The sequence below is a fragment of the Aplidium turbinatum genome, chromosome 14 (assembly GCF_918807975.1).
Source record: "Aplidium turbinatum chromosome 14, kaAplTurb1.1, whole genome shotgun sequence".
NCBI classification, from domain to species: Eukaryota; Metazoa; Chordata; class Ascidiacea; order Aplousobranchia; family Polyclinidae; genus Aplidium; species Aplidium turbinatum.
This window is the reverse complement of record NC_137485.1, coordinates 6892492-6918701: the sequence shown is the minus strand read 5'-3', so window position 1 is coordinate 6918701 and position 26210 is coordinate 6892492. Positions and strand designations below refer to the sequence as shown.

At 38.4% G+C, this 26210-nt stretch overlaps 1 protein-coding gene across 1 annotated transcript; it reads right to left on the bottom strand.

Moving 5' to 3' along the window:
* Window positions 1-1061: 1061 nt before the first annotated feature.
* LOC145783131 (protein WWC2-like) lies at window positions 1062-23717 on the bottom strand. Its single transcript, XM_082594913.1, has 11 exons — window positions 23378-23717; window positions 22607-22675; window positions 22136-22230; window positions 11052-11108; window positions 10844-10901; window positions 9636-9816; window positions 9055-9189; window positions 8449-8646; window positions 5746-5874; window positions 4128-4363; window positions 1062-3814 (listed from the first exon to the last, which is right to left on the bottom strand). Exons 1-11 carry the CDS (start codon window positions 23553-23555, stop codon window positions 3138-3140), a joined length of 2013 nt encoding a protein of 670 aa, XP_082451039.1. The 5' UTR covers window positions 23556-23717; the 3' UTR covers window positions 1062-3137.
* Between the last annotated feature and the right edge of the window lie 2493 nt (window positions 23718-26210).

The following is a 26210-nucleotide window of genomic DNA, read 5'->3' as shown; positions in this document are numbered from 1 at the left end:
AAAGAAAACGTGGCAAAACCACAGAAGTTTAAAACGTGCATGCGATGCAGATTTAAAGGAGACGTCAATGAAAGTAAATTAAGCACGGCTTTTGGTTTTGCTGTTTGTTTTTTTGGTCGTGCTCACTAGGCTACAGACATACACTCGTAGAGTCGTAGGCTACTGCAAGATCTACCTTCACTCCACATATTGCAACAGATGTAGCACAGAGCTTATATTGTGGCCAGGGGCGTAGTCAGTGGAGATAAATGCCTACCCAAGATATTTTAAATAAAAATTTTACTCTATCACAGCATAATTTGACAAAAGTTTTTCTATTGATTTAGGCCGAAAGCAGTAGGCTGTTTTCAGAATCCGCAATTTTAAGGTTTATTTTTTCAAAATTTTCTGGGGGAGGTCTCCCTTTGGATGCTTTGCCGCTTTGTTGCCGGACACACCAATATGTGCAAAAATATTTATTTGGTTTCAAAATTTTGTGATGGCTACGCCCTTGATTGCGGCTTAACGGTGAAAGAAATACAATGCTTTCTGCTCTGTCAATGGTGTGGTGTGAGTAAATTACCATCACTTGGAATAGTTGTTTTTTCGCTATCAAAAGTACAAGATTTTTTTAACAGAAAGAAATTTAACGTTAAATATCTACAGTAGTTTGCCTTCTAAATCTTCATCAGCAATCCATTGTTCTGAGATAGCTATTTAGCTTCCTTCATCTTGAGATGAAGAGTTCTTACATTGCTGAACCGACGAGTTTCTTTTGTCAGAAGTCAGACCCCGGTCTGCCTGCTTGTGGGGGTGCAAAATTCCGCCGTATTATCCGTAGGCTACATTTATTTATGTATTTTTGATCTGTAAAATCATCATTCTTGGGCTTCTTGCCAACGTTGCCGGTTGAAATACTACATTGGCTGTAACCGCTGGTGGGTGTCACGTGACTTTATGACACCCAAGCAACAAGATGGTGATAATCGCACAAAAATAATTATCAGCTCCTGCTGAGAGATCAAGCGAGAACGTTTGAACTCGTAGCCTCGTCTGTACGTCCAAGCGTCAGAAACGAAGAGTCGATAAATTATTTATGTATTTCACACCAGTCAGATACAATACAAAAAATAGGCGCAGAGAAAAAATAGGTTTTTCGGCAAACTCAACTTACAAATCCACAGCCTTCACGCCACATAGCAACCATACCAACGCTATGAATTTTCAAGTGGAGCTCTTGTTTGTAAATTGCACATAAGATCGATATATTGAAAAATACGTACATTCCGCATGGAGTTGCCAATAAAAATTTTGTTGAAATAGTGACACGTCACAATCGGTGTTATTTGGTCACAGTGGTGACAAGTTGGTGGTAGGCAATAGCCACAGAGATGAAACGACAACGTGATTGAAAAACATTGAGAGAAATTTTCGAAGCAAAGTTACCGGTTGCATTAGTTCACTTTCATGACAAGCCCAACCAAGGTACCTTCATTCTTTTCAACTGATGTGCAAGGTCTTTCACGTGACGCAACAGATCACGAACGAATAGGATATCAAGTAAAATATAAGTCACGACAATTTTATGTGTGAAATGACGTTGATACTACATGTCAAGGCTTAATTGAGACGTAATTTGTTAAGATATGAACGAATTTCAAAGCATCAAAAGTAAAAAGGGAATGACATCCTTTGAAATAACAATTCCATTCCCACACACTTCCCAGCTGTCTGCGAGCAAAAACAGCTTAATCCCAGTCTACTTAAATTATTATAAGAATGATTGAGCCAGCATCGTCAAAACTGACGACAGCTTGTTCAGTGATAATACCTCGGAGCAGATGTAAAGCTTACATTAAAATTTCACCGAAGACATGAAAGAAAGACGACAATCCAGTCCTAGCTAGCAAAGCAGTCATTTTTTATTGATTCAATGTCTGCAGAATGCATGAAAAAAAAATGACTGTTTGCTGGCAAGCATAGCAAAAAGCAGCAAGCTTACGCCTCATGCTTTTAAGAAGCCCAACGCTTGAGAATAAATTTAGAAAAATCTATTCAAAAGTTGGTCAAAAGGCTTTTCGGCAAGCTAGATGAGAAACGAGTAAACAATCAAGACAGCAAATCAGTCGTTTTTTACAAAAAAAACGATTGATTTGCTGTCTGAAAAACCGAGGAATAACTTTCTCGAGCTTTACGATACGAATACAGTTATAGATTCACGGTCCACGTGAAAACATAGGTAGTCGACAGTTTTGCAATGAAGATAAACTTATTAATAATATCTGACGATGATCAGTATCAACCACTGTCATCCTTCACGCATTTAAACACAATGAGTAGATGATAAAAGAAAAGAAAGCAGTGATATCAGAAACACATCCCGTATACGAAAACACAAGAACAAGACGTGTAGTTGGCGATAAGACACACTTACAGCAACACGCACACGATTTGCAAACACACCTTCCAAGCAAAGTTCACACAGGATTACGAACAAGACCACGTTGGCCTTAAATACCAGTTTTTGAATACTTGCAAGAGCTTGCACCTCAATACTTGCTGTATTTTCAGGAACAAAATCGTTAAAAATTAACCTGCTAATGCCAGTGGTAATGACAAAATGCAAGTGGTAATGTATGTTCGATTTAGTTCGTTTCAAAATCAACAAATACACTCTTGTGCAACAAGACAAAGAAAGTTCGTTGTCATGATGGTGCGCAGTTTTCAACGCTTTGATGGACCAAATTGCAGAACAAAACAGGATCAAATAAAAACACACTTTATCTTTGCGATTCTTCTCATTTTTCATACGCAACACACAGAGATGTATTAATTAACGAATAGATGCCAATAATGAACACCAGATAACATGTTTTCAAGATTGCTATTATTGTCATTATGCTGGATAAATGGGGGAATAAAAATTGGAAAACATTAATTAGCACAAAACCTTTCCTTGTCAGTACAAGGTGTGTGTTTTTAAACATCGCCAGACGTTTCAGCGACGTTAAAACAAATTTTGAACAACAAACAACTCAGACAGCAAATCAATTGTTTTTTACATTGATTTTCTGTCTGGATATTTGAATCACTGAAGTCATAAATTGTCCGAAGTAAAATAAGTTGTTAGGTAATAAACAAAACAAAAAGAAACTGTTTTACATCATAATTACTTCGGGTAAATGTCTATCAGGTAATTTGTTGCGACTTAACTGGCTGTGTAATCTCGTACAAGGCCCCTCATTTGGAGGTTGGGGAATTGTGCCATTTTGCTGTCTCGCATATTGCGGAAACTCCTTGACAAAGGCATCATAATCAGGCAACTTGGGTTGTGACCCAGAAGTTCTATAGCGAGTGATGGAGGAAGTTCTCATGAACAGATTAGGTTCACTAGATAGTCCGTGGGGGGCACTACATCTGGGTGGTCCACGGCCAATCATATCAGCTGAAGACTGTCTTGCGCTCGCGATCTGCGAAGGGGTCGGCGTCGACTCGTCGATCACGCTGAGAGAGTTGATTGACGAGCCGCGACTCAGTAGCGAGCTTTTGCTTGACGCTAAAGAAGAGCGGCTCCCGTTACTGCTGCTTAGACTGAGTCCGCATCCTGGAGGAGTAGTGGTTGTTGTTGTTCTGGTGAGAGACGCAATTGGGCGTCGAGTGAACGCGCTGATGTTGCGATCCGGAAGGATGTCGTCATAAGGAGGATTCTGAGAACTTGATCCCACAACAGCGATGTCGTTGGTGGAGGACAATCCGGAAGATGCAAAGGCAGAATCGGACGCTCCAGATGACGAGGAGGAAGATGCAAACTTAGAAACTAAGGGCCGAATAGGCACTAAAAATATAATTAACAGAGAGTTATAACTTTGAAACAATTGCATATTATTGCTTTAAATCTACCTAGCAATGTTAAAGTTGGATATTGCTTTCAACATTAGGTGGCAGTTTACAAATTACAACTTAAGTAAGTTCAGATATCAAGTAAATCTCGATACGTCAAACTAGCAAATCAAACCTTTTTACATTGATCCGATGGCTGCAGACGTTACTTAAATACACACATTTATATGAATTACGTCTGCCTGCAGGCGACGTTTCATAACTAGCGCCAGTGCGAAGGCACGTCAGCTACAGTGAACACATCTTACCTCTGTCGGCTTGTTCGGCGTGTTTGCGCAAACTTCTGCGCACGTTCTGAGCTTGTAGCCTGGTCATGGAATTATTCCTGCCGGTGAAGGAATGTGGTCTGCGCTGCTGAGTGGGTTGCTGGCCGGAAGAAGCAGCCACTTGCCCGCACGACGATCTGCTGTGGGCAAGGGAAACCGTCGCCTGGTTTGAACCGTGGCTAGACACCGATGACAATGACACGCTGCTGGTGGATAGACTGAAATACAAGTAACCGTATTTTAAGTTTAATTAATCGAAGGCTTCCCGAAACTATTTAGAACAAATATTTACTCCTACAAAAACACTTTTAAAGTTGCACTGTTCAATTTGCAAAATCCACATTTTGATTGATTTGAAGGAGGATTTCATCACAAAACTAAATATAGCTACAAATTTTCAGCCATCAAAAAGTGCTGAGTCGTCTACTTTCAACCGGGGTATATAAAATTTCGCCCCCCTAATTCTGTCAAGTAAAATAAATAATTAAACATTAGCCTAATAATAGAGTGATAGACAAATTTAGTTTTGGGAATTTAATCAACAAAATTGGCTGTGCCATGATAATGTTCAATGGAATGGATGAGCTTGGCGACTTTTACAAAGTTTTGAAATGTTTGGCGACATCTTCGTAAGATAGTCGAAGATTACCCCGTTGATGAACTAGCAAGCGATTTCTTTGCTTTGAAAGCATCAATGCCACAGCCGATAACCCCTTTTCAACCATATATGAAGTAGGAAACGACAAAATCCACATTCTAGCTTCTTTCCAGTTAAGCTCATAGCCTATTTGTCAGCAACCTGGCACCAAAACAAATCGTATCGACCATTTCTGAATTTCACTCTTGAGGCTAGTTTCTAAAATCTATTCTGAAACTTTTTATCTAATATCTTTATCTAAAATCTTCTGTTACAGCTTTTGCCTACTATAAAATTGGAGATAAAGTTCTGAATTCTATCAAATCAAAATTAATTATGAAGCCACTTTATTACTTCCCTTTGTCTGCCACTATAACTCATCGACAAGCCTAGCCCCGATTTTTGCTGTTGAACGTTTCTAACTATCAGCAGAGAATGTTGGATTATTATTTAAGAAGCCTGTTAATCCTGTTATAATTGAAACCTTGTTTGTCGGTTCGAAATCGCCCCCCTGGGGGCGATTTCGCCCACTTTGAGAAACGCTGATTTAGACCATCTTTTATATTTTTAGTAGTGTTCCAAATTTAAACCACGCTTGATTTATATCTTTGAAATACTGTTTGGTAGTTGTAAAGTCCTGAAGTGAAAGCAAAGTTATTTATTTAAAGGAGTTGCATACTCCACAATTTGCCGAGAATGGAATGTGTTGATGGGATATTGAAACAATCAATAAAAACCTCCGGCATTGGAACAACAATCCAAAAGAATCAACAAAAGAACAAATTACATTTCGAAGCAATGCACACAGTCAAGACACGGCCGAATAGTAATTGATTCAAACACTCATGTCCAGGTGTGAATGACACACGTGGTAAAAAGCAGCCATCAAAATTTCCAGATTCGAAATGTATTAAACATTGAAAGCATACCGTAAATATCTTTCTACGTAGCTCGCATACTCACCATTTCAGTCGATGCTCTATCTTATTAGCAAGTTCCATAGAATCACGTAGCTGTCTATTGATGCTTTCATGTCTTTCAACCCGCTTTAATCGCTCTCCCAGTTCGCGGTTGTTGAAATTCTTGGCGTTTCTGGAAGATAATAAATTCTATGTCAAGAACGTATTTGGTTGCTTCAACGTTTATTTACGTCGTGCCGAGGGTTAAATGGCAAGTGAATATGGTTAGAACGATCAAGTATATGGAAAAATGTTTCCTGCACACCAGAAGCGTAGCAGTTCGTAGAAAAATGTACAAAGCTTTTGAAGAGTAAGAAAAGCCTTCACTTCGCTCGTGGCCGCATCTCAACGATTGTCTTGCCACCTTCTCTCGCCACTCTTCATAACATGTCTGTGATGATGCAAGAGACTGAGAGCGTGTATCATGATTATAGCCCTTCTCATGAAATATTGAAAACATTTCCAAACGAAAGAGGTAAAGCAGTATTCAGCAGCAGGTGGGCATGGTTGCTAATGCATGTCAACTAGCAAGCAGTCTGCTGCTGGTTTGAAAATGTTCTCAATCTAATTGGAACTCTGTACAAAGTTAAAGGCTTTAAATACACCATGAGGACACGCATTGAAGGTTTTCCAGCTGAGACGTTAAGAAAACCAAGTGTACATGTTGGTACCAAAGACGCAATCAAATGCTAAAGACGCAACGAATTGCGTCCAATTAATCGGCCAAGTGCTGTATCCAGCATATTCACAAGCTGCAAAGTTTCACAAAACTGCACGTAGTACTTATCCAGACAGCAAATCAATCGTTTTTTACATTGATTCAACGTATTCAGACGTTGATTTGATATCCGAGTAGCGATTATCGCAACTGCAACTGCGCAAAATCATCAACATCATTTTGGGACTATTAAATAGTGAACGATCATGAAGTAACAAGTCAAGATTCTTTTCAGTTCAATAAATCGAATTACAGCAAAGCTTGGCAGTCTTAAAAGCGAAAGATAAACATATCGATGCGCGCTAGAGATACCATTTCGAGATAAACGTCTCTGTGCTGATTTAAAATAAGTAAGTTCTTGATCGTTTTATGATCAAACATCATCTATTCTTCAGTGACAAACATTTTAGTGCTTCACTGAATAGGAATGTTTGAACAAACTCCGTATTCATCAACACAAGATCTTGTTCGGACTTCCATTTCAATGTAATTGCTGATGTGCGATGGTTTACTACCAGGCATCGGGAGGCAAAATAAACAAGGCGTGAGCAAAGTCAAAGTGCGTCACAGAAATGAACATGAAACGTTCATGTAGTTTAGCCTTGGGTTATATATCGACAAATCCGTGTGCTTTTCTGTACGAGTGAGTTGCTGAATTATTAGAAGCAAAGTGAATTGTTTGGATTTTAATCCAAAGATTTCACATCACGCCACAGCAAGAGGTACGTTGCTCTTGCTCCACAAGACGTTTAATCAACGTAAAATGAAAGACTTTTCGCTTGATGATTCCCCCTTGTTAAATCAAATATATTATGCTGCCAGTTTGTCTTGGTTAAACTTTCACTGATCAAAAAGCCTCAGAACAAATGTTTGTGTGAATGCTAAAAATGCTCAACCCAGTTAATTAGACCCCAGTGAGCAATAAATCAAAGCTCTACCGGTGAAAATGTTGTTGAGCATCAACATTCCTTCGTAATTAGCGCATTGCACTGTCAACATTATTGAGTTGAGCTCAGAACAGGATCAGTAGAGCAACTCATTCCAGTCAATATGTTTGTGTCGATGGTGCCACATGACGAACAAAAAAAACGTCATCGAAGACGAATTCTAATGGTTGTTCACAAAAAACCCAAGCTGGAGTTAACGAGGGGAAATGCAACAGAAAATGTCAGTTGGTCAAAGCTTACACAAAACTGAGAAAAACAATCTGTCACAACAAACTAAAAACATTCTAAACTTTCACTAATTAAGGCCTGTCGTGTCCAAGCGCAAATACTTTGTTTCCTTCTCAGTAAACTAAAACACTAGTTACAAACTATGGTGGTTGTATCAAATGACACATTCCACAAATACAGTCAACAATGCGATCGTCCGTTTGTGATATAGTTGTGTCCACCTTGATGAATGTTGTCAACAAGATACTGATACATACAATACAGTAGCTCATGATTTGCGTATTGCAAAGCATGTGGACAAACATAGAGTGGGCATTTAACATTAATGGCGTTTGCATTGTGTCTGTGGGAGATATGTCACTGCGAATTAATTAACTGCTGATCGTAAATTATTAACGACTCACGAAGCGACGAAAGAAATGTTTTCTTTCGCAATAAAAAAACAATAAATATCACAACGCTTGCTAATGTGCGCTTTCGAACTTGGTTTACCACTCAAGTGGCCTTTTTCATAACTCGAGGATCTAATCTTCAACTGATGACAACTAACTTTCAGGTCTCTCAAACGTTTTGCGTGGAATGATTGATTATAAATATTATTATTGTCATATTCATGGTTGGATGAGTCAAATGCTCATCATTTCTCAAAGAAGTAAACTGTAAATCTCCAACTCACGCGTTAAGCACCTGAATAAATTCTTGAAACATCAGCTTGATTGTTGAAGAACGTTAAACAACCCTTTTCTGACTAAATCCGAAAGGTACTGTAGGTGGGGCCACACCGCCACACATGTATCTTCGCACCGCAACATACCGTAATTCTTGCTTTAACTTTCTGCATCGGTCGGCAGCCGTCTTTTTCTCCATCTCTGTCGACCGTGCGCCGGCGCTTCTGGTATACATGTCGTTGAGGAGTTCTTCTTTTTCAGAGATGAGGAGCAAAGTGTTTGGATTGCCATCTGCTGATCCCAATTCTTCCAGGTTCCGCAACTCTTCTGTCAAATCGGCAATCCTGTAAAACGGAAAGGGTAATTGACTAATTGATCCGCCTTGTTTTATCGATCCATGATCCATTACTTTGCTAGAGTAACAACAGTGGCTTTTTCATCCTCGAAATACAAAACAATATTTCAAACGTTTTTCAAAGCGCATCACATTTAACCTGCCACGAATGGCAGCAAGGTATGCGTAGCCTTCGGCTCAGTCCTTTTAACATTGATTCAACATTTTCGAACGTAACATCAATGTAAAAAAGAACTGATTTGGGGCTGCACAAAGTTTCTACCATTCGTGGCAGGTTTATAACACGTCTGAAGATATTGCATCAAAGTAAAAAAAAAAAGAATTACTGGATGATTTTTTTTTCCTATAAAAACTGAATGTTGGCGAACCGCACGATTTCGAGAATCCCACAACAAACCTGTCATTGGTTGTTTGCAATTGTGACATTAGCTTGCCACGTTCACCATCTTCAATAAATCTTCCGGGGGGAACACTGTTTACTTGCTCCAATGAACCGTAGGTTTCGCTGCTACCGTCACTTTGAAAGACATTCCTGGAAAAAAAAAGAGGAATCGTGTCTTTAAAAACATAATCGAAAACGACAGCAAGAAATGCACACCAGTTTAAACTTAATAATATTGCGTGCAAAAAAAAAAATTTAAACGCTATCTTGAGCATCTAATCGGAGCAGTCATTAGGCATGGTAAATTAAATGGGGTAAAACTAAAGTAATGGATATCATAATGCTCCAAAAAACCTTTAGTGGGATTTTCAGAACATTCTTCTTAACGTAAAAATGATATAAGCTTCAATGATCACGAAGCTTAGGAGAGTGATGCGTCCCTTATTGAAAGCAAGCAACTGTGTCTTTAGCAAGATATTTGAAGACATACTTAAAGGTGGACATTGATTGGCTTCTCGGCATTCCAGTGTCTACTTAATCTCAATCTTCAACCATCTGACGTAAGCTTGGATACGACAAAAAGAGCTAACACTTACCAATGACCCTTCCATTGTTTATGCTTGGAACGAGCGTTGACCAAATCAGATTTGGCGATACAGAGTTCACGACAGAGAGCAGCGACTCTTTGGTTCATCTCATCCCATTCACTCCGGACAACCTCAGGGTCGAACTTGGTACAGATGGACCAGTTGGAACAAGATGTGCCAGCGCTGTTGACTGTAGATTAAAAGTTATGGTTTCAATCTCAGGGCTCGATGCACCAATGACGACTTTCAAATGCTTGAGCAAGTTAATGATCTGATTAGTTAATCGAGAATTAGTTTGTGCAACGTTCATCGGAGGATTAGTAATTGGCAGTTCTAATCAGCGGATTACGCTTGGATCAAACAGGGAAAATAGTCTGCCATTTTTAACTGCATAATCGACCGATTACTTAGTCTATAATTGATCCCCTGTTGGTCCATCCATCTTCCCAGACAGAAAAATCCGTCTACAGACGTTGAATTAATGTAAAAATGACAGATTTTGTTATTTGGCTTGGCACATTAACAACACACGATTCTGCAAATTGTCGGCGCCACAACCTGACACCTATTGACCGTTTAACAACCAAGCAATGAACTGTTATACAGAAGACAAAATGTTAACTATCTGATAACCAAAACAATGTGAACTTCCACCTTAACAACCAAACATGCCGTTTGTTACAAAGTAATATAAAGAAAACTGGGTAAATATGCAGAATTGCATCTAACAATAAAAAATAATTACCTTGACTGTAAAATTTATAGGTAGGTGCAAAAGCATGTGAATATAGCGTATAAAAAAAAGCTTCATTGCTTGAAACAAAAGTGGTACGGTATATAAAAATGATTGATGTCACTGGTTAGCAATAAGAATGGAGACGTACAAGAAATGGTTCAAGTAGGAAAAACAAAAACAAACAAGACAGACAGTCTTTGAGTTGAGTAAAGTAGGGTCTTTTAGAGATATGGATTTATGTTTCTGAGCAAACAAATTAAGTCCAGCTAAGATCTCTTTGTCTGCAGCTGTTGATACACATAGACATAATTACGATAAGCTCACTCCTCTTTCTAAAGTGCACCGTTCGGGCATAAAAGTTGCACACTCAAGCAACTAAATAAAGCTGTTTTACATTCGGTTTTGCACGTCATTATACGTCGAATCAATCATGTAAAAAAAGCTAGTTTTGTAAAGAGTGAAAGCCCAATGTAAAACTTACTGCTTTGTGAAGACTTGGCACTTTGCTTTCGGACAACTTGATGCTTCAGGTCCTTTATCTGCAAAAAACAAAAAAAATGTTGTTAATTTTTTTAAATCTTTTTTCTACCGCTCTACGTTAAGCAACGTTGCTTAAAAAGCACTCAAATGCTAAGTTCTTTGACCAAATGCACAGATAAGTTCATAAGTTGTTTATAGTTGGTAAGCACCTGCTTCTTGGCCAATTCAATTTCTTCCGCTTTCAGATGAACAACTTCCTCCTTTTCCTGAGAAGAGAAATAATAATTAAATGACCAATGAAAGACTGAAATTAAAAGTCATTTTCAGAGGCGAAAGGCAGTCGCCATTTGAACCGTTGTAAGCATATATTTGAAAGAAGATGGTTTGTAACAATTTTCGCATAAATGAGCTGCCGTAAAGTTGTAAACTCGGTTTTACAGGTGCTTTGGCAAATCTACCATGATCAGTGCTGCAGTCAACGCTCTTAAAAGCTTTAAAAAATCTACCAACCAATGGTAGAGCAGTGAGTGTTGCACTACCCTGATGAGGTCATGGCCAAATTACGTATGGATGAGAGTTGTCGTTTGTGTTATGAAAACATAACCAGCATCTTTGTAATTGCGACGGGCGGGCGTGCCAAAAGACCAATGCAGAAAAAACTTTAGCCACTTTTTGTCATAGGCGGAAAGCACAGAATGGTAAACAAGGAATCAAAACTAACCCAAACCTGGGTCAAACATTTACAATTTACTTTTGTGTTCAAAGATAAACCATACAATGATCTCGAAAAAAGCTAACTTCAATAATACTTTGAAGCAAAAAAAAAAGTTTTAACTATTTGAATTCATCTTCTTAAAGTAATGGATCCATCCATCATCCCTTACAGCTTGGCGATTTCACAAATTCCACTATCGCATACAATGGAACTATATGCCAAGGACAATGAAACGGTGAATGTATACTTAGCATTCCTGAGTGGGTGCCCGTATACACGTCAAGAGCACTTGTGGGTCTCGAAATTGTTTTTACGCCAAGAGCCCGAATAGTCAGGAAAGTGCTTGCTGTTTCATTGAGATAGTTTTATTTACAGTGGGCGAAGCATGTGCATTGCCTTTTCAAACAAGCTGTCCAATTGGTGTATTCATCATTGTTCGACGAACCCAGCATTGGCATTTCACGGTCGCATAACTTTGTACTCGATGTTAGATTAAGACAACTTTTCAATGTAAAGTAATATTTTAATTTTATGCCCAGACACAGAATGTGTTTAGTCGTTATCAAATAATTTTATGGGATATATTTGCACTTTCAACAGAGTTGTGTAGGTACAAAACCACAGGAATGTGATATAAATCATAACAAAACTTGCTGATGTCACAGAATAAGCTCAAGTAGCGGTTGCATGTTATTTGCGGCGAAGGGAGGGCATGTACTTTCCAAGAAAAACTTTAGCCAAGTCTTCTTGAAAAACCACTCCATGCAAATCATTGAGCCTGTTCAAGAAACACACAAACAACGTCTGTACACGTTGAATCAATGTAAAAATGACGGATTTTGTTGTCTGGGCCGTCTGGGCATCAACCTTTGACCACCTTACAAACTCAAACTTTTTGTCATGATTGCCAGCGCTTTTATAACTATTGAATGCATTGAAGCAATGCAAAGCTGTTCGCACGTGAAGCAAAAAAAGATTGACCATAAACATCCGATCATTTCTTGTTAAGAGCTTCAAAAACATCGCGCTTACACAAGTAAGCAATGCTCTAAGCAAAAAAATGTTCCGTTTACATTGGTTCAACGTCTGCTACTGGGTTTGGCAAAATTTCGAGAGAAACCTTACAAAGCTATAACACCGACTTGCACTATATAATCAAAGAAAACAACAACGTTAATTCAACGTTTTTACGCATGGCATCAACACAACAGTTACGGAACTTTAGATTGAAGCAGGTTTCCCAAGCCAACTGAACTCTTCTTTGATTACGTGATCCAAGTATTCAAAAGTAGCCTAAAATGAAGACTGAAGACCACAACAGGTTAGGAAATGAATCAAAACGAAAAGTTCTTAACAAATGCGTCACGTCTTCGGTTGAATCTAATTGCAACTCAAACTGTAACTGTGGTATCGTGTCCATTGCTGTTGGCATCATCAACCTGAACCACAATCCGCAGAACATGTTACAGTGATCAGCACGCCCACACAATTACATAGTGCGCTCAGAAAACGCTTTGTGTTGTCTCAGATATAGCCTGACAGGCATATTCAGTGAAGTGCTATCGGGATATTGTAAATGTAACATTTGATCACTACAATCAGAGTGAAAATGAAGATAATAAAAACCAAAGAAACAATTGCAGAATGTGCAATACGATCCTTGAAGCAAAATCCCATGTATCGTCAAACAATAGTTATAACGATTTTCACTTTCGCTTATTCCTTTCATGGTTGTTTGAAAAGAAAGTGATCCTATTGGTCAAACAATAACTTTCAACTGATCATAGAGATAGATCTGTAGCATTGACCTAATCAGCAAATCAGTCGTTTTTTTACATTGATTCAACGTAAAAACGATTGATTTGCTGTCTGGAAGATTCACAATGACGAAAACGAACGCAATGAAACACTTAGGTATCTTGGGACGCATAAGTATTATTGCTGATGGCACCCAAAGCCAGCAAATTAGTTCGCAACCTGGAGAACCATGAAATGAAATGAGAAGCAAAACATGAAATGAGTGGCGTTTTATACCACAAAAATATTAGTAACAAAATTAAACACAACGTTTGTACCACCACCATGAGACCGGTGAGAATGCTGGCTATCAGCAAAAAAGACATCTCAGTGTATTGGGAATAAGGCTGCTGAGATGGGCAAGTGATCGCACGGGAGGGTCTGCTACTATTCGGTGAGTCCGATTCGGTGAGTCTGATTCGGTGTGTTCCTAACCTCTAACGCTAACCCCAAACCCCTAACCCTAAAACGGCAATGATAATTAGGCTACGGTACCCAATAATTAAAAAAAAAAATTGAAAAAATCCCCCGTTAAGGGATCGGACTCACCGAATCGGACTCACCGAAACGGGCCATTCCGCGCACGGGACATGATCATACACACAATGAAGATCTTCCGAACCGGTCTTACGGCGACTCGCAAGCCAAAACTACCACGGTTCTGGATTCTGGAAGCATGGCAAGAAGCTGATTAAAGCAACCTTGGTTGGGTATCTTCTATCAAGGCCTCAAGGTGGGCGTTGTCGCAAACTGTGCCCAGGATGCGAGTGCCAAATAGCGATGGAAATTCAAAGCTAAAGACCCAATCGGGAAAAAGAGAAAGTCATTTATGCAAAAGTACATTTGGCTTCTCAAGATAGTTGAATATAATAGGTGACTATAGTTAATAATAATGATGCTTGTCTTTAACGGTATCCATCGCAAAATGCGTTGCTCCTCAGGGCTTTACAAAGCAGACAGAGTCAATCTGTAAGCACGCCCACTGTAGATAATTGCAACTACAGTCGGTTGTGACAAAAGTACGCAAGTTGAATTGAAATCCTGTTTCATTTTTGCAGAATAAAATTAGACAGGTATTGGGTGATTGACAAAAAGTCTTTCTTTATTTAGAAAATCAATCTTAGTTCCTGCTGTTAAAATTTCATCACCAATGAAATGTTGAAAACAAGTCCGACGACACAAAACGACAAAAAATACTTGGTACAGAAATATTTGTGAATGCAACTTCAAAAGAAAAATGCGGAGGCCGTGTACTTTGATTTATGCCAAAACCGAAAAAGAAACGGCAAACAAGAAAGCTTTTTCTTTCGATTCTTTATTGGAAAATCCATTTCATTGTCTGAAACACAGTTTGTAAACGTAATGGAATTCTACACAGTGGAACGTGATTGAATTACCAAAGTGGTGGTGGCCATTGTTCATCAGCAAAAGTATCGCATGTCTTTTCTATTGTTCCTCACAAACGTGGTTTCAAACTAAAGACATAGGTTGTTTGACGAAGAGTTGACTGAATAATCATGCTATAAATATAGTGTTGGTAATCCTGGCATAAGACGACGCGATCAAACAATGGGCGCAATGTGCAGAGCTCGCATTGGCTAAACACGAACTCAGACGGCAATGCCACAATCAATTTTAAGCTGACAACTGGGCAATGGGCATACCACCCAAGTGCCGACCGCAGACAACGAAATATTAAAAAAATGACGTAATAAAACAACAAAACGTCTCGATCAAATGACGTAATGGTTAAATAATGCTTGTGGTTGTCCATTACATCATAAATCGTCACCCGAACAGTATTTCGCCAAAGAAAGCGATGAAGTATATTTTTACTTTTTCTCAGCCGAAGATGTCCGACTTTTCGCCCAGGTTTCCTGAAACCAACTTCGCCGCTTTATGAGTAATACCAGGAAGGCACTTTCTCATCAACACAGCAATGCCTGATTGAAACGATTTTTGCGTAACCAGATCTAAACCATCGGCATTGTTTATTCACTGATAAAAAAGGGGTAGAAATTCTTTATTTCAATAGCAAACTGACCGTAGCATCTGGACAGAGGCAAAGATACGAACCAATAGATAACAAAGCGGATCAAGTGTCAGTTGCTGTGGACTTAATTGTAAAATTATTTAGAAAAATGAGCTTTTCAAACACGACGAAATCTTGACACAAGAGAAACTGAAATTAAGAGTTGTGGACAACATTTTAGTTTCAAAATTTTGTTTCAGTTTTGGTTCTTGATTTTACTAAACTTCAGAAATCATGATACTGTTGAATATGCGCAGGCATGTTTCATTGTAAAAAACTAACAATTCTTTTTGAAAATATTACAACTTAATTTCATTCCTCAAATCAAACAATCTCAACTTATTAGAAAAACGAAAGAACGTTTCAAGATTTGTTCCTTCGGGAAAATAATATTATACAAAAAAAGTTCCTTTGGCAAAACATATATAAACATTGGCGAACTTCATAATCGCTGCTAACTGTAGTAGTACCGGAAGTCCAGTTTTAATCCTGCGATGTCCCCATTGCCGAGGGTGGCAAGATACACCTTTCGGCGATAAAAGAAAACATGCCAGCAGATGGTTCGAATGCGAAAGCAAGGAAGTCATAAGCGGGCTTTGTACGATAAAAGGTATGACAACCTGAAACGTTACGTCTACCTTCAAAGAGAGAGTCCTTATCAAGTCGTCTGTTTTTGTTCGTGGTGATGATATTTTTCACAACATACAACACAAATGAAACAGGTCATATGAGGCAAAGTCAGGCCTCGAAACAACTTTTTTTTTTCGGCGGCCAAACGTGTCCGACTGAAGCAAGCTGTTTGGCGGCCAATCACAAGCACATGGCGGCCATCGGAACTTCGACACGCATCAACACACAGTCTTCGAAATTAGCACATTTTTTCTTCGGTGAAAAATATACTAGAGTAGTCTATCACGACCGCACTGTTTGATTTGTTGTGATGTAATAATGCCAAAAGTAGCGATAAAGCGAGCTACAAGATACGCACGTCGCATGCTGTTACAGTAATTCACATTAAATAACTCACGGGAGGAAAGTAAATTAATTTTGGGTTGATTCAACGTTCGAGTCAGCACAAATCGATTTAATTTTCTCGGCGGGTTATATTGCGTAGCAACAATGCCCAATAAGAAAGTTATGTTTGTTTTACATTAATTCGACATCTAGCAACGTTGAATTATCATAAAATAACGTCAATTGCTCAACCAGGTAACAATAACAAATTAATAGCTCCCTGCAAGAAGATTGCCTCGATTTACGTATACACTAACATAATTTCGGCACAATTGGGATACTGCAAACAACACAAAGTCTGTTTGATAAAGAACTAGCTGTCAGAATCGGAATCATCAGATGCTGTATCGGAGCACGAGGTTGTCGCGTCATCACTGGAATCAGACACATCAAGAGGCTCATCGCTTGGCTGTAAATCTACACCGTCTTTGCCGTTCGCAATAAAGCGTCCACGTTTTGCGGCTTTGGTACCAATCCACACGCCTCTTTCTTTTTCATAGAGATCCATCAGGGTGTTGACTAAGGAACAAATCTATGGCTGTGCCATAACGACTGGGAGGAATGTCTAACCCTAACCTTACAAGCGCTCGTGTGGCCTCGGAATTTTTATTGCCGACGCTAATTTCGAAGACTGAATATATCGCATCAATAAAGTGTATTGTGATGTCACTTGCATCCAGCTTATCGTCAGACATCAGCTGCTTGATCAATCAATAATGTTAACAATTCAAGCATAGACATTAGACAGGGTGTATTTTGATTTATCGGATACTTTGACTGCTTCCTAATCCTTTGTGATTATAAGTGGCAAAGTACTTTATTCACAAGGCTGCGTGCGTAAAATTTTCTCGGAACTTCATGGCGGACAAATGCGTCCGACGGAAGGGAGAGACCCGGCGGACAAAATGTCGGTTTTTGTAGGTTAATCGCGGCCATGGCCGCGATGGCCGCCTTCAGTTTCGAGGCCTGAAAGTTGGGGAAGAACCGAAACCGATTCGATGTGTTTGGTAACATGGACAGAGTTCAAACTGATATAATTCATTGTATTTACTTTGGTGTGGAAATATCTGGAGGCGAATTGATTACAACACTAAAAAAGGGATTACATTTGGTTCAATATCAGAAGACGATAAAACAACGTAATACTTTCAGCCATTAAAAGACGGTTACTCTTTATTATATATTCTAATCCCTACTTGATAGTTTAATGACAAAATATGAAGTACATAGCATTCTTTTGTTTTTGTGAGTTTGGTGTGTTTTTAGTACACTCCATGTCAGGCCCGTAGCCAGCCGGGGGCCAGGGGGGGCCTCGCCCCACCTGAAAAAAATTTCGCCCCCCCTGGCAAAATCCCAACATTTTCGAGCAACAGCTATAATTATAATGATTTTGACCATCTTTTCCGTTGCAGAGCTCCAACCTAGTCCCAATTAACTACAATTGTTTTGTTTAGTTAACAGCTGAAATGATTAAACAATTTCGCCCCCCCCCCCTACCCCCTCCTTTGGCAACCTCAACATGTTCAATTCAACCAAGGCCAACACGTGTTAGGTTGGTAGAAAAATTGTCAGAAACGGTGCAAAATGAAAATGTTTTGGGAAAGAATGATAACCTAACAAAGAGGGAATGGTTTTCCAGCAGGCCTACAAACCGGTACAAATTAGGCTATTTGATATCAGCTGTCGCTATTCTCGGTACCAGTGGCGTAGCCAAGGGGGGGAGGTGGGGTGTTACAACCCCCCCTTTGGCACGCGTGTGACGTCACGATATTGAGAATGGTGCTTTCAGTCTCTATGTCTGTAAAACAAAGTTTGCCTAATTTTAAACGAAACTGCATTAAAAGAGCGAGTTTTGCCGATACCAAACATTCAAATATCTCAGCCAGGAATTAGCAACAAGAAAACACAGAGACTTAGCTTTATTACCGAAAAATGCCCAAGAAAACATGATCTTATTCTTTTGGCTTTTGCTATGCCACCGGACAGCACCATTTTACAGTAATATTCATACCCAAATTTTCGTTGAAAATGCTCTCAGAATGCACCAAATTCAAAGTAATTTTTCAAAATTTTCTGGGGGAGGCCCCCCAGACCCTCTGCCGCTGGGTGTCATCTTTGGCGAAGACGACGCGGGCTTCCGCAATCGATTACTTTCCGTAATCTTTTAAGCAGTGTTTATTTTTTCTCTTCAATCCAATCAGTGTAAGTCAATTTTGTTTCTAGTTTTGTGATCTGTGAAGTGTTCAACCTTGCAGCAGATATTGCTACATTTGGATCTAGCACTGCCGTTTGTGAGTGTGGATTCTCAGTGTTAACAAGGGTTGACGCTCCCACTAGACCGAGCATGTTACAACCAAGACAGGCAAACTTGGTGCTTATGGCCTTTGAACATTCTGTATCGAAATCTATCGATTTAGACTTGTTTGTGTGACGGTTTGCATCCAAACATCCGCGACTGCAATTGCAATAGACGTGCTCACGGGTGTATAGGCGGAATGTAATCATATATATCAAAATCCTCGGCATTAGCTTCTTCGAGCCAGTTAAAGTTTTTGCTCATAACAAGTACCGCTATTTATACAAGTCAACAATTGCTGTGATGTTGGTCATTGTAATATGGTTGCCGTGATTTAACTAGCGGATAAAATAAGAGACCAGTGTTGGTCTTAACACTAATCTGATATATTGCAATTTTTTTGGATACCGGTATTTAAAAGGTTAAAATGCCAAAATCATTTAAATTTTTTCGGCCCCCCCTAACAAAAAGTTGGCCCCCCTTGCTCTGCGGTCTGGCTACGGCCCTGCTCCATGTCGCTCTCATAGCAGCAATATGTGTGCAAGAATTTCATTTTTACAAACTGAATTGCTGACACTATTCGTGTTATTTATATACCTAAAATTGGGACGACAACTGACGAGTAGACCGCATGGTCGTTTCGTTGTTTTTCTGTCAAAGACACTAAGATTGATGTGCGACAGAAGCCCAACATCTTTTGACGAATGTAAAAAGCAACCAAATAGCCACAGAGACTTTTCGAAAATTTAGATTTTTATACGTTTTTCTGCGATTATGTCAAATAAAAAAATAAATAGAATTTATGGTGAATAAAAATAAGCCTTTAATCGACTGTTTCGCTAACTCTGGCACGGAACTTCCAGACTTGAAAAGCTAAGCCACTTTAACTTATCATTCATCAAGATCAGTCAACAACTGAAGCTTTGCAATTAAAGCAGCCTTTGAAACAACCGCCAGCAAAGAATTGTGTCTGAAGAATACATAGAATTTGCAGATTTATATTTGATAGAATTTGCAGATATATGCGCAGACGTTAAATCAATGTAAAAAACGATTGAATTGCTGTCTGGGATAGTTGAAAAACAAACGCGCATACATACTGCAGCACATCAATGACAGAAGCAGCCAGAGAAAGTAGGCACCCGTTCTTCAAGGCTAGACGTTGAATCAATGTAAAAAAAACTATTTTTGCCGGTTGGATTATTGGCACAAAATTCTTACCGCTGCTTCATCAAACAATGGCGCAACAACCACTAAATTTAACTTTGGCCAAAGCTTTGAGGAACAAAAACTTCTGAACTGGAAACCCATAGTTAATCATCGGAATGCTGTGTTTATTTTACAAACTTAGAAACTACCAAAGGTTGAAAGCAAAGCAAGTTTATAAACAAGCCATCTATTGAACTGCCATTGACCGATGGATGGCAATGAATAAAACGATCGTGCTCAACGTAGCTACAAGTAATCACTTCAGCTTGTGGCATAATTATGAAGACAGATAACCGGCGCATCTTCTTATCTTAGCTGAGAGATAAGCAATCCAACTGAGACGGGGTGGAGATTAGAAAACACCAACAACTGCGAGTAGCCATTTCCCAGTTTATTTCTTGGAAAGGCTCACCACTTCCAATTCAGGTCATATAAAATCTTATATATAACAGTGTTCTACTCAACAAAAACGTTCCTTGTTTAAAACAAACTGACAAGATAATTGACCAATAACTTTTGGCTGATAGTGAAATACAGCCACATCGCCAAGCAAGAAACGAAGGAGAAAGAAAAGGAAACGAAAGTTTTGAATTATCTTAACTTGTTTTTGACGAACAGCCATGGCGGCCTTACTTCCAGGAATTCCATGAACAATGTGAAGTGATTAACAGGATAGTCAAGCAACAAGCTTGAATATTCTTGTCACGTCTACGGTCTACATGGTTTCAAATACAACAATAACCGCTTTAAGTTTAAACCCTTGATAGGATTAAAGTCATCGTTGGAGCGCTTCAAACCGGATTTATAAACACACAAAATGAAACTTGCTGCTGAAGTTGACCGAGTAACCCAAAGTTGGTCACATGACAAAGTCAACATCACTATAAAACAACACCAACCGAGGAGCGGAAGTCACAATAGTTGTCTAATCTTTAAAACAGATTAAAAAAATTCTTTGCCCCCTACTGTAGGTGACATAGTCTGGGGGCCTGCAAGGTGAGCTTGCGTGAAAGTCACACAACATCGAGTACACGTTATCGCCACCAGCCTTGACAGTATGACGTCAGATGTGTTTGTCACATCTTGAGTAGAACAATAAGCACATCATGGTGAAGCTACATAAAAGGGATCCATTATACAACAATCAAAAAATATTTCACAAGTAAAGATGTGTTGCTGTTTAGTCAAACAGTTGATAAAAACTTGCGCAGAAACTGTGCGCAGAATATCACAACCAGGGATCCGTTTGCCATCTTTTTTTTAAAGACTTGCGACAGGCTTCATGGTTAATGATTGTCTGCGCACCTGACCGTCTTCGCACTCCACACTAGCCTACAACTACAATGAATAGTCTACATCGCAATGACAGCAGAAACACAAAGAAAAATTGTATGTGGCTGTTTGCAGTAGAAATCAAACTGTGCTTTCTTGCACCTGATTTATTGACTCACCATAAACCGCAAATAAAACCTAATAATTAAAACTTGGAAGTATGGTGACATAGTACATTCTTTTGGTGCTGTGTCATTAAAATCAGCTTAGCCGCATTTAGCCCTTTCTGATGGTTGTAAGCTGAGTCATAAGATGAAAGCAACAACAAATTTCATCAGGCAACACGACTAACTTGATTAATTAAGTACTATCTATACTATGTGATAGCTGCTTATATAACACAAAATGGCGCCCCACAAAAATATGCTGAAGAAAAGACGATAAGGTACAAAATAAAAGTTGAATCCACCACGCTAACAAACGATTTTGATTATTTTATGATTAAAGTAAAACTCTTTATAATAAAATGTAATTCGAAACATAGGCATAGAATTTTGCCCCAAAACAAAATATTTTTGAACGGAGCCTTCCTATGCCTATATAATTGACATGGCATTGATGTGCGTTATCAAAATTGAATATTCTTTTTTCAACCTTCATATAGTCTGCAGGGACTCAGTAAAATCGCAAAAATACAAACCCACTGGTGGGAAAAAGATAGCCATTTCAGCAATTCACAATCACAAGAGTACATCACAATCTGTCACAGTGGTCAAGAAAATATCGTATTTATAACGGTGCGATAAAAAAAATCAAAATAAATGTTACTAAAGACAGATGAACTAAGAAGCTGTGCTTTAAGGAATGGTTAAGCAGCATCAACTACCAACAATCACCTTGATCAAATGACTTAACTTTTAAGACAGATTGCAATTTCAACACACAAACACAAACAAACCTGAACTTCCTGCAAAGCAGATGAAAGATAATTTTCAAGCATCGATTGCTGAGTCCTGCGCCATACCACTCGCGGATCCTCCTTTTGGTTCACCTCTGTTTTAAACAAAAATTCAAGACTTGCTCAATGCTCTGAATGTTTTAACAGAAAAGCTGAGAAAATCAAAATTACCTGTGACTTGTGCAACTAAATGCAATCTAAAACTTTATATGAACCAGTATGATATATACAGTACAATTGCAAGTGGTCAAACAAAACATTGTAGCAATGTAGCATGCTACTACTTTTTGGATTTTAAACAATTTGTAGAGATTGCACAAAATATATCGAGTCAAATACATTAATAGAAGTATTTTTAAATCCTAAGTTTCATGTTTCTGAACAGAAATGAATGATTATATATCTAGTGAACTTAAAATGAAAAAAAAACAACATTACATTCAGGAACATTTATAAGTAATCAAGACTTACGATTTATGTGATCAATGTAGTAGACTCCATACTCTTCATCACGATACTCTTCCCATCCTATTGGCAATTCTACAATACATTTGAAACAAGTTCAGTAAAAAAAGGCTGAGAAGGTAACACTGCTTTAACCGTTTCATTTTCCCTGCATTTTGTAAGATATAGTTTTCAAAATCTGGCTTCTGTTTATCTTCCGGTGTTGCTACTGTTTTGTGCATACAGCCACAGCATAGCAAAATCTGAAGTCAACCATTATTTTTACTTAGTGTAGAAAATGTATAGTCCTATATATATGTCTTGAGATGTTATTATGGTAAAAACTTTAGTATTTTGACTATGTAGAATTGTAGATTGCAAGCAAAGTAATAAATTCTGATTTACAACCACAACACGAATGTTGTAGCCTACTTACTGCATGTTTGATGCTTTATTCACACAACTATTTTTGCACTAATCAACAGATGCAGCAAAGTGGTGATATTCAGAAAGAATTCCTTTTATTTACTTAAGAAAAAAACTGTCACAAAATAAAATACCCAGAGGCTATTCTTTTGATTGAGCTACTGGGGTCAAGAGTCAATTCTTTCACAACCCTAGGGTCAAGATGATTCCGACTACACTGAAAGGCTGCTCGAGAATCAGTCAGTCTTTGATTTTACTGTACAAGACATGCAAATCTTTCACTTCAGAGGCTGTTTCACTCTAGTAAGATCTTGCGGTTCAAATGCATGCATTCTCAAGCGTATGAATGAAATAAACAGAAACGTAACTCACCTGTACTTATGCAATCAGCAAATGTGGAAGGCTTAGTTAATCTATCCCTAGGGTCCAACCATGAAGTACGTTGAGTGTTGTGATCAATATAAAATACACGTCCATCAAAATCTTGAGCTTCTTCCCAACCTGTGGGAAGAGGAAGCTCACCGCATGTATCTCCCATTTTTGTGTACATATATATCCATAAAATTCTTAATGCAAGTGATTACTTCCAGAAACACACACCAAGTAGAAAGTGCAAATCAAATATAAATGATCCCTATTTCGTATAATAATTCTTGAATGTCTTTTTCGTCGCCTTTCAAGCTTCATACAGTATTAGAATTAAATTTTTATGTTTCTAACTCTATTATATAGAAAAAATTATTATTTTAATTACCGGTAATGCTCTAAGATTGAAACAATGAAACTTAATGTAACATTCAAATCTAGTTAGCAACAAAATTAGTTACATCAACATATTGCACAACTATTCATGTTTGAGGCAATAGGTACGGTAGTTTACAGTTCCCTTCAAATATTGAATTAATTATGGACTGCTTATTTTGGCAAATGCTAGAATTTCGATAACATAGGCTACCAATATAGCAAATAAAGTAAGCAGATATACATAGCCTGGTCAAGTTCACATAAATACAATATCACCAAGCAGAATTAACTATCTTAGAATAGCTACTCAATAAAGCTGCACAAGATAGGCTTCTGTCATAAGCACTCGTTATATCATTTACCGTAGCCTATTAGACTGTCAGTCTGTCACTGACAGGCAAAACTGTAATGTTAACCTGTACTGTAGGACTAGGTTTAATTTTAATAAGTTTACTGGCTAACTTACCACTTTCATTAAAATTTATGAAAACCATCATTATAGCCTATTTATTTTAAAAACTTTAACTTACTAGGCCTTATCTGCTTTAAACTGGGGAAATTCATAAGTAAGCTTGCACATTCAGGTAAACCTAGCCTACTCACTTCCATAGTTGGGGCTAAATAATTAAGTATAAAACTAAGCCATATACCAATAACAATATGAATTATTTGCTGTTGCCTTACCACTCTTAGTTTTATTTGCAGGAGCGGTGCACTCATTTTAAGTCTTCAATAAATACTGTTGCATTGGTTCTTTTTTACATCTTTAGGCAATGAAGAAAACAACTGGATGCATTTTTAAAGTACGACCCAACCCGAGTCTATGAGAATAAAATCCAAACTGGACTGCAACAGCAAATGATAAGATCCCTAAACTACCTGTCAAATTCAAATCAATAGAATGATCAATGACCCTTCTTCTAAACTGTCACAACAATATTTTGGCTAATCTAAAATCAAATTTGTATTAGGCAAGTAAGATAGATAGCCTAGTCTTTTTCATTGTTCTTAGATGAAAACAATTCTGCAGGCCAAAAACTGACTTTATGCTCGATGAACTTGACGAAAATACAGTTCAAAGCTCTGAAATCACTTTTTCTTCGAGCTTGATAACACACCCAGTTGCCAACAAAAGCTGCAAGCAACCATTTCAAGAGAGGAATGCGATTCAGTAAAGTTGCGACATCGGGTGTAGAGATTTTTTTACATTTTTGTCAAAAGCCAAATACATTAGCAAAGAATACAGCTTAGAAAATCTAACCAAGATTTTTGTACAATCATGGGCTCTATCCAAGGGGGGGTGATCACCCCCCCACTAATTAGAGTGGTTGGAAAGACTAAGACGATTTTAGCCCACTATCCGAAAATCACCCCCCCCCCCCCGAATTCTAAAAGTGGATAGAGCCCCTGTGTACAATATTACATTTTTAGAATGGAATAATGGATAATATAGGGAATAAAACAAGACAAAGAACCAGTTTAATTAGTATGTAATTGGAAACGTGAGTGTATGAGAAAGAGAAAGAACTTTTATTTCGTCTGTTACGAGATTAGTACGGTACAATTACAGTAGGCCTACAGTCAGGCCCAGATTTAGGAGGGGGGGGGCAGAGGGGGCAGTTGCCCCAGGCCCCCCGACTTTTGAAGGACCCCCTATGTGGAAAAAATGTGATTTTGTGTTATTTTTTTCCTTTTGGCCTTTAAAGTTTCTGCAAAATGCTGTGCAGTACTGGACTGATGCTACTGTAGACGTAGAGATGGTTTTTCGCACGGGGTCCTCCGATCTAAAAGTATCCCGGGCCCCCCATCAGCTAAATCCGGCCCTGCTTACAGTATAAACAATGTGAATTCAATTCAATTCAATTTAACTCAAATTTGAATAATTCAATTTAATTTAATTAATTCAAATTTGAATAAAATAACACTAAACAATCTAGATACCACAACAGACAGGAAGCAGCAAAAAACTATATTAGTCATCGAGTCAGCTGCTTCCAGTTGTGACAAATGTCAAGTTATAGCCTATCTATTTTGTGAGTCGTGCAAGGCCTATGGTGCGTTGCTCTTGAAATGGCTTTGCCCGTGGTAGGATTTCTTTGGGGGGTTTTCTTTGCCTGCCTTGCTCTTCTTTGCTATGAGCTAAACGCATCAAGACGTGTTCCCCTTACGACAATCAGCACTCTTGAAAACGCACTGTCATATTCTGTCTGTTTACTGGTGTATTATATACAGAAATAACATGCACTTCTACTTTGATTAATTACTGACAACAGAATGTACTTCCGGGATACTTGCCAGGGTTGCCAAAAGATAATCTGGTAACCGGTCATAAGCATAACATAATAATCACATTTCAATACACTACATCCCTTCCTTCTCGGATTAAAACGTAGTTCTCCAAGGCATTACTTATTTGGATAAAAACTCATTTTACATTAAATGATCATAACAGGTGATGATA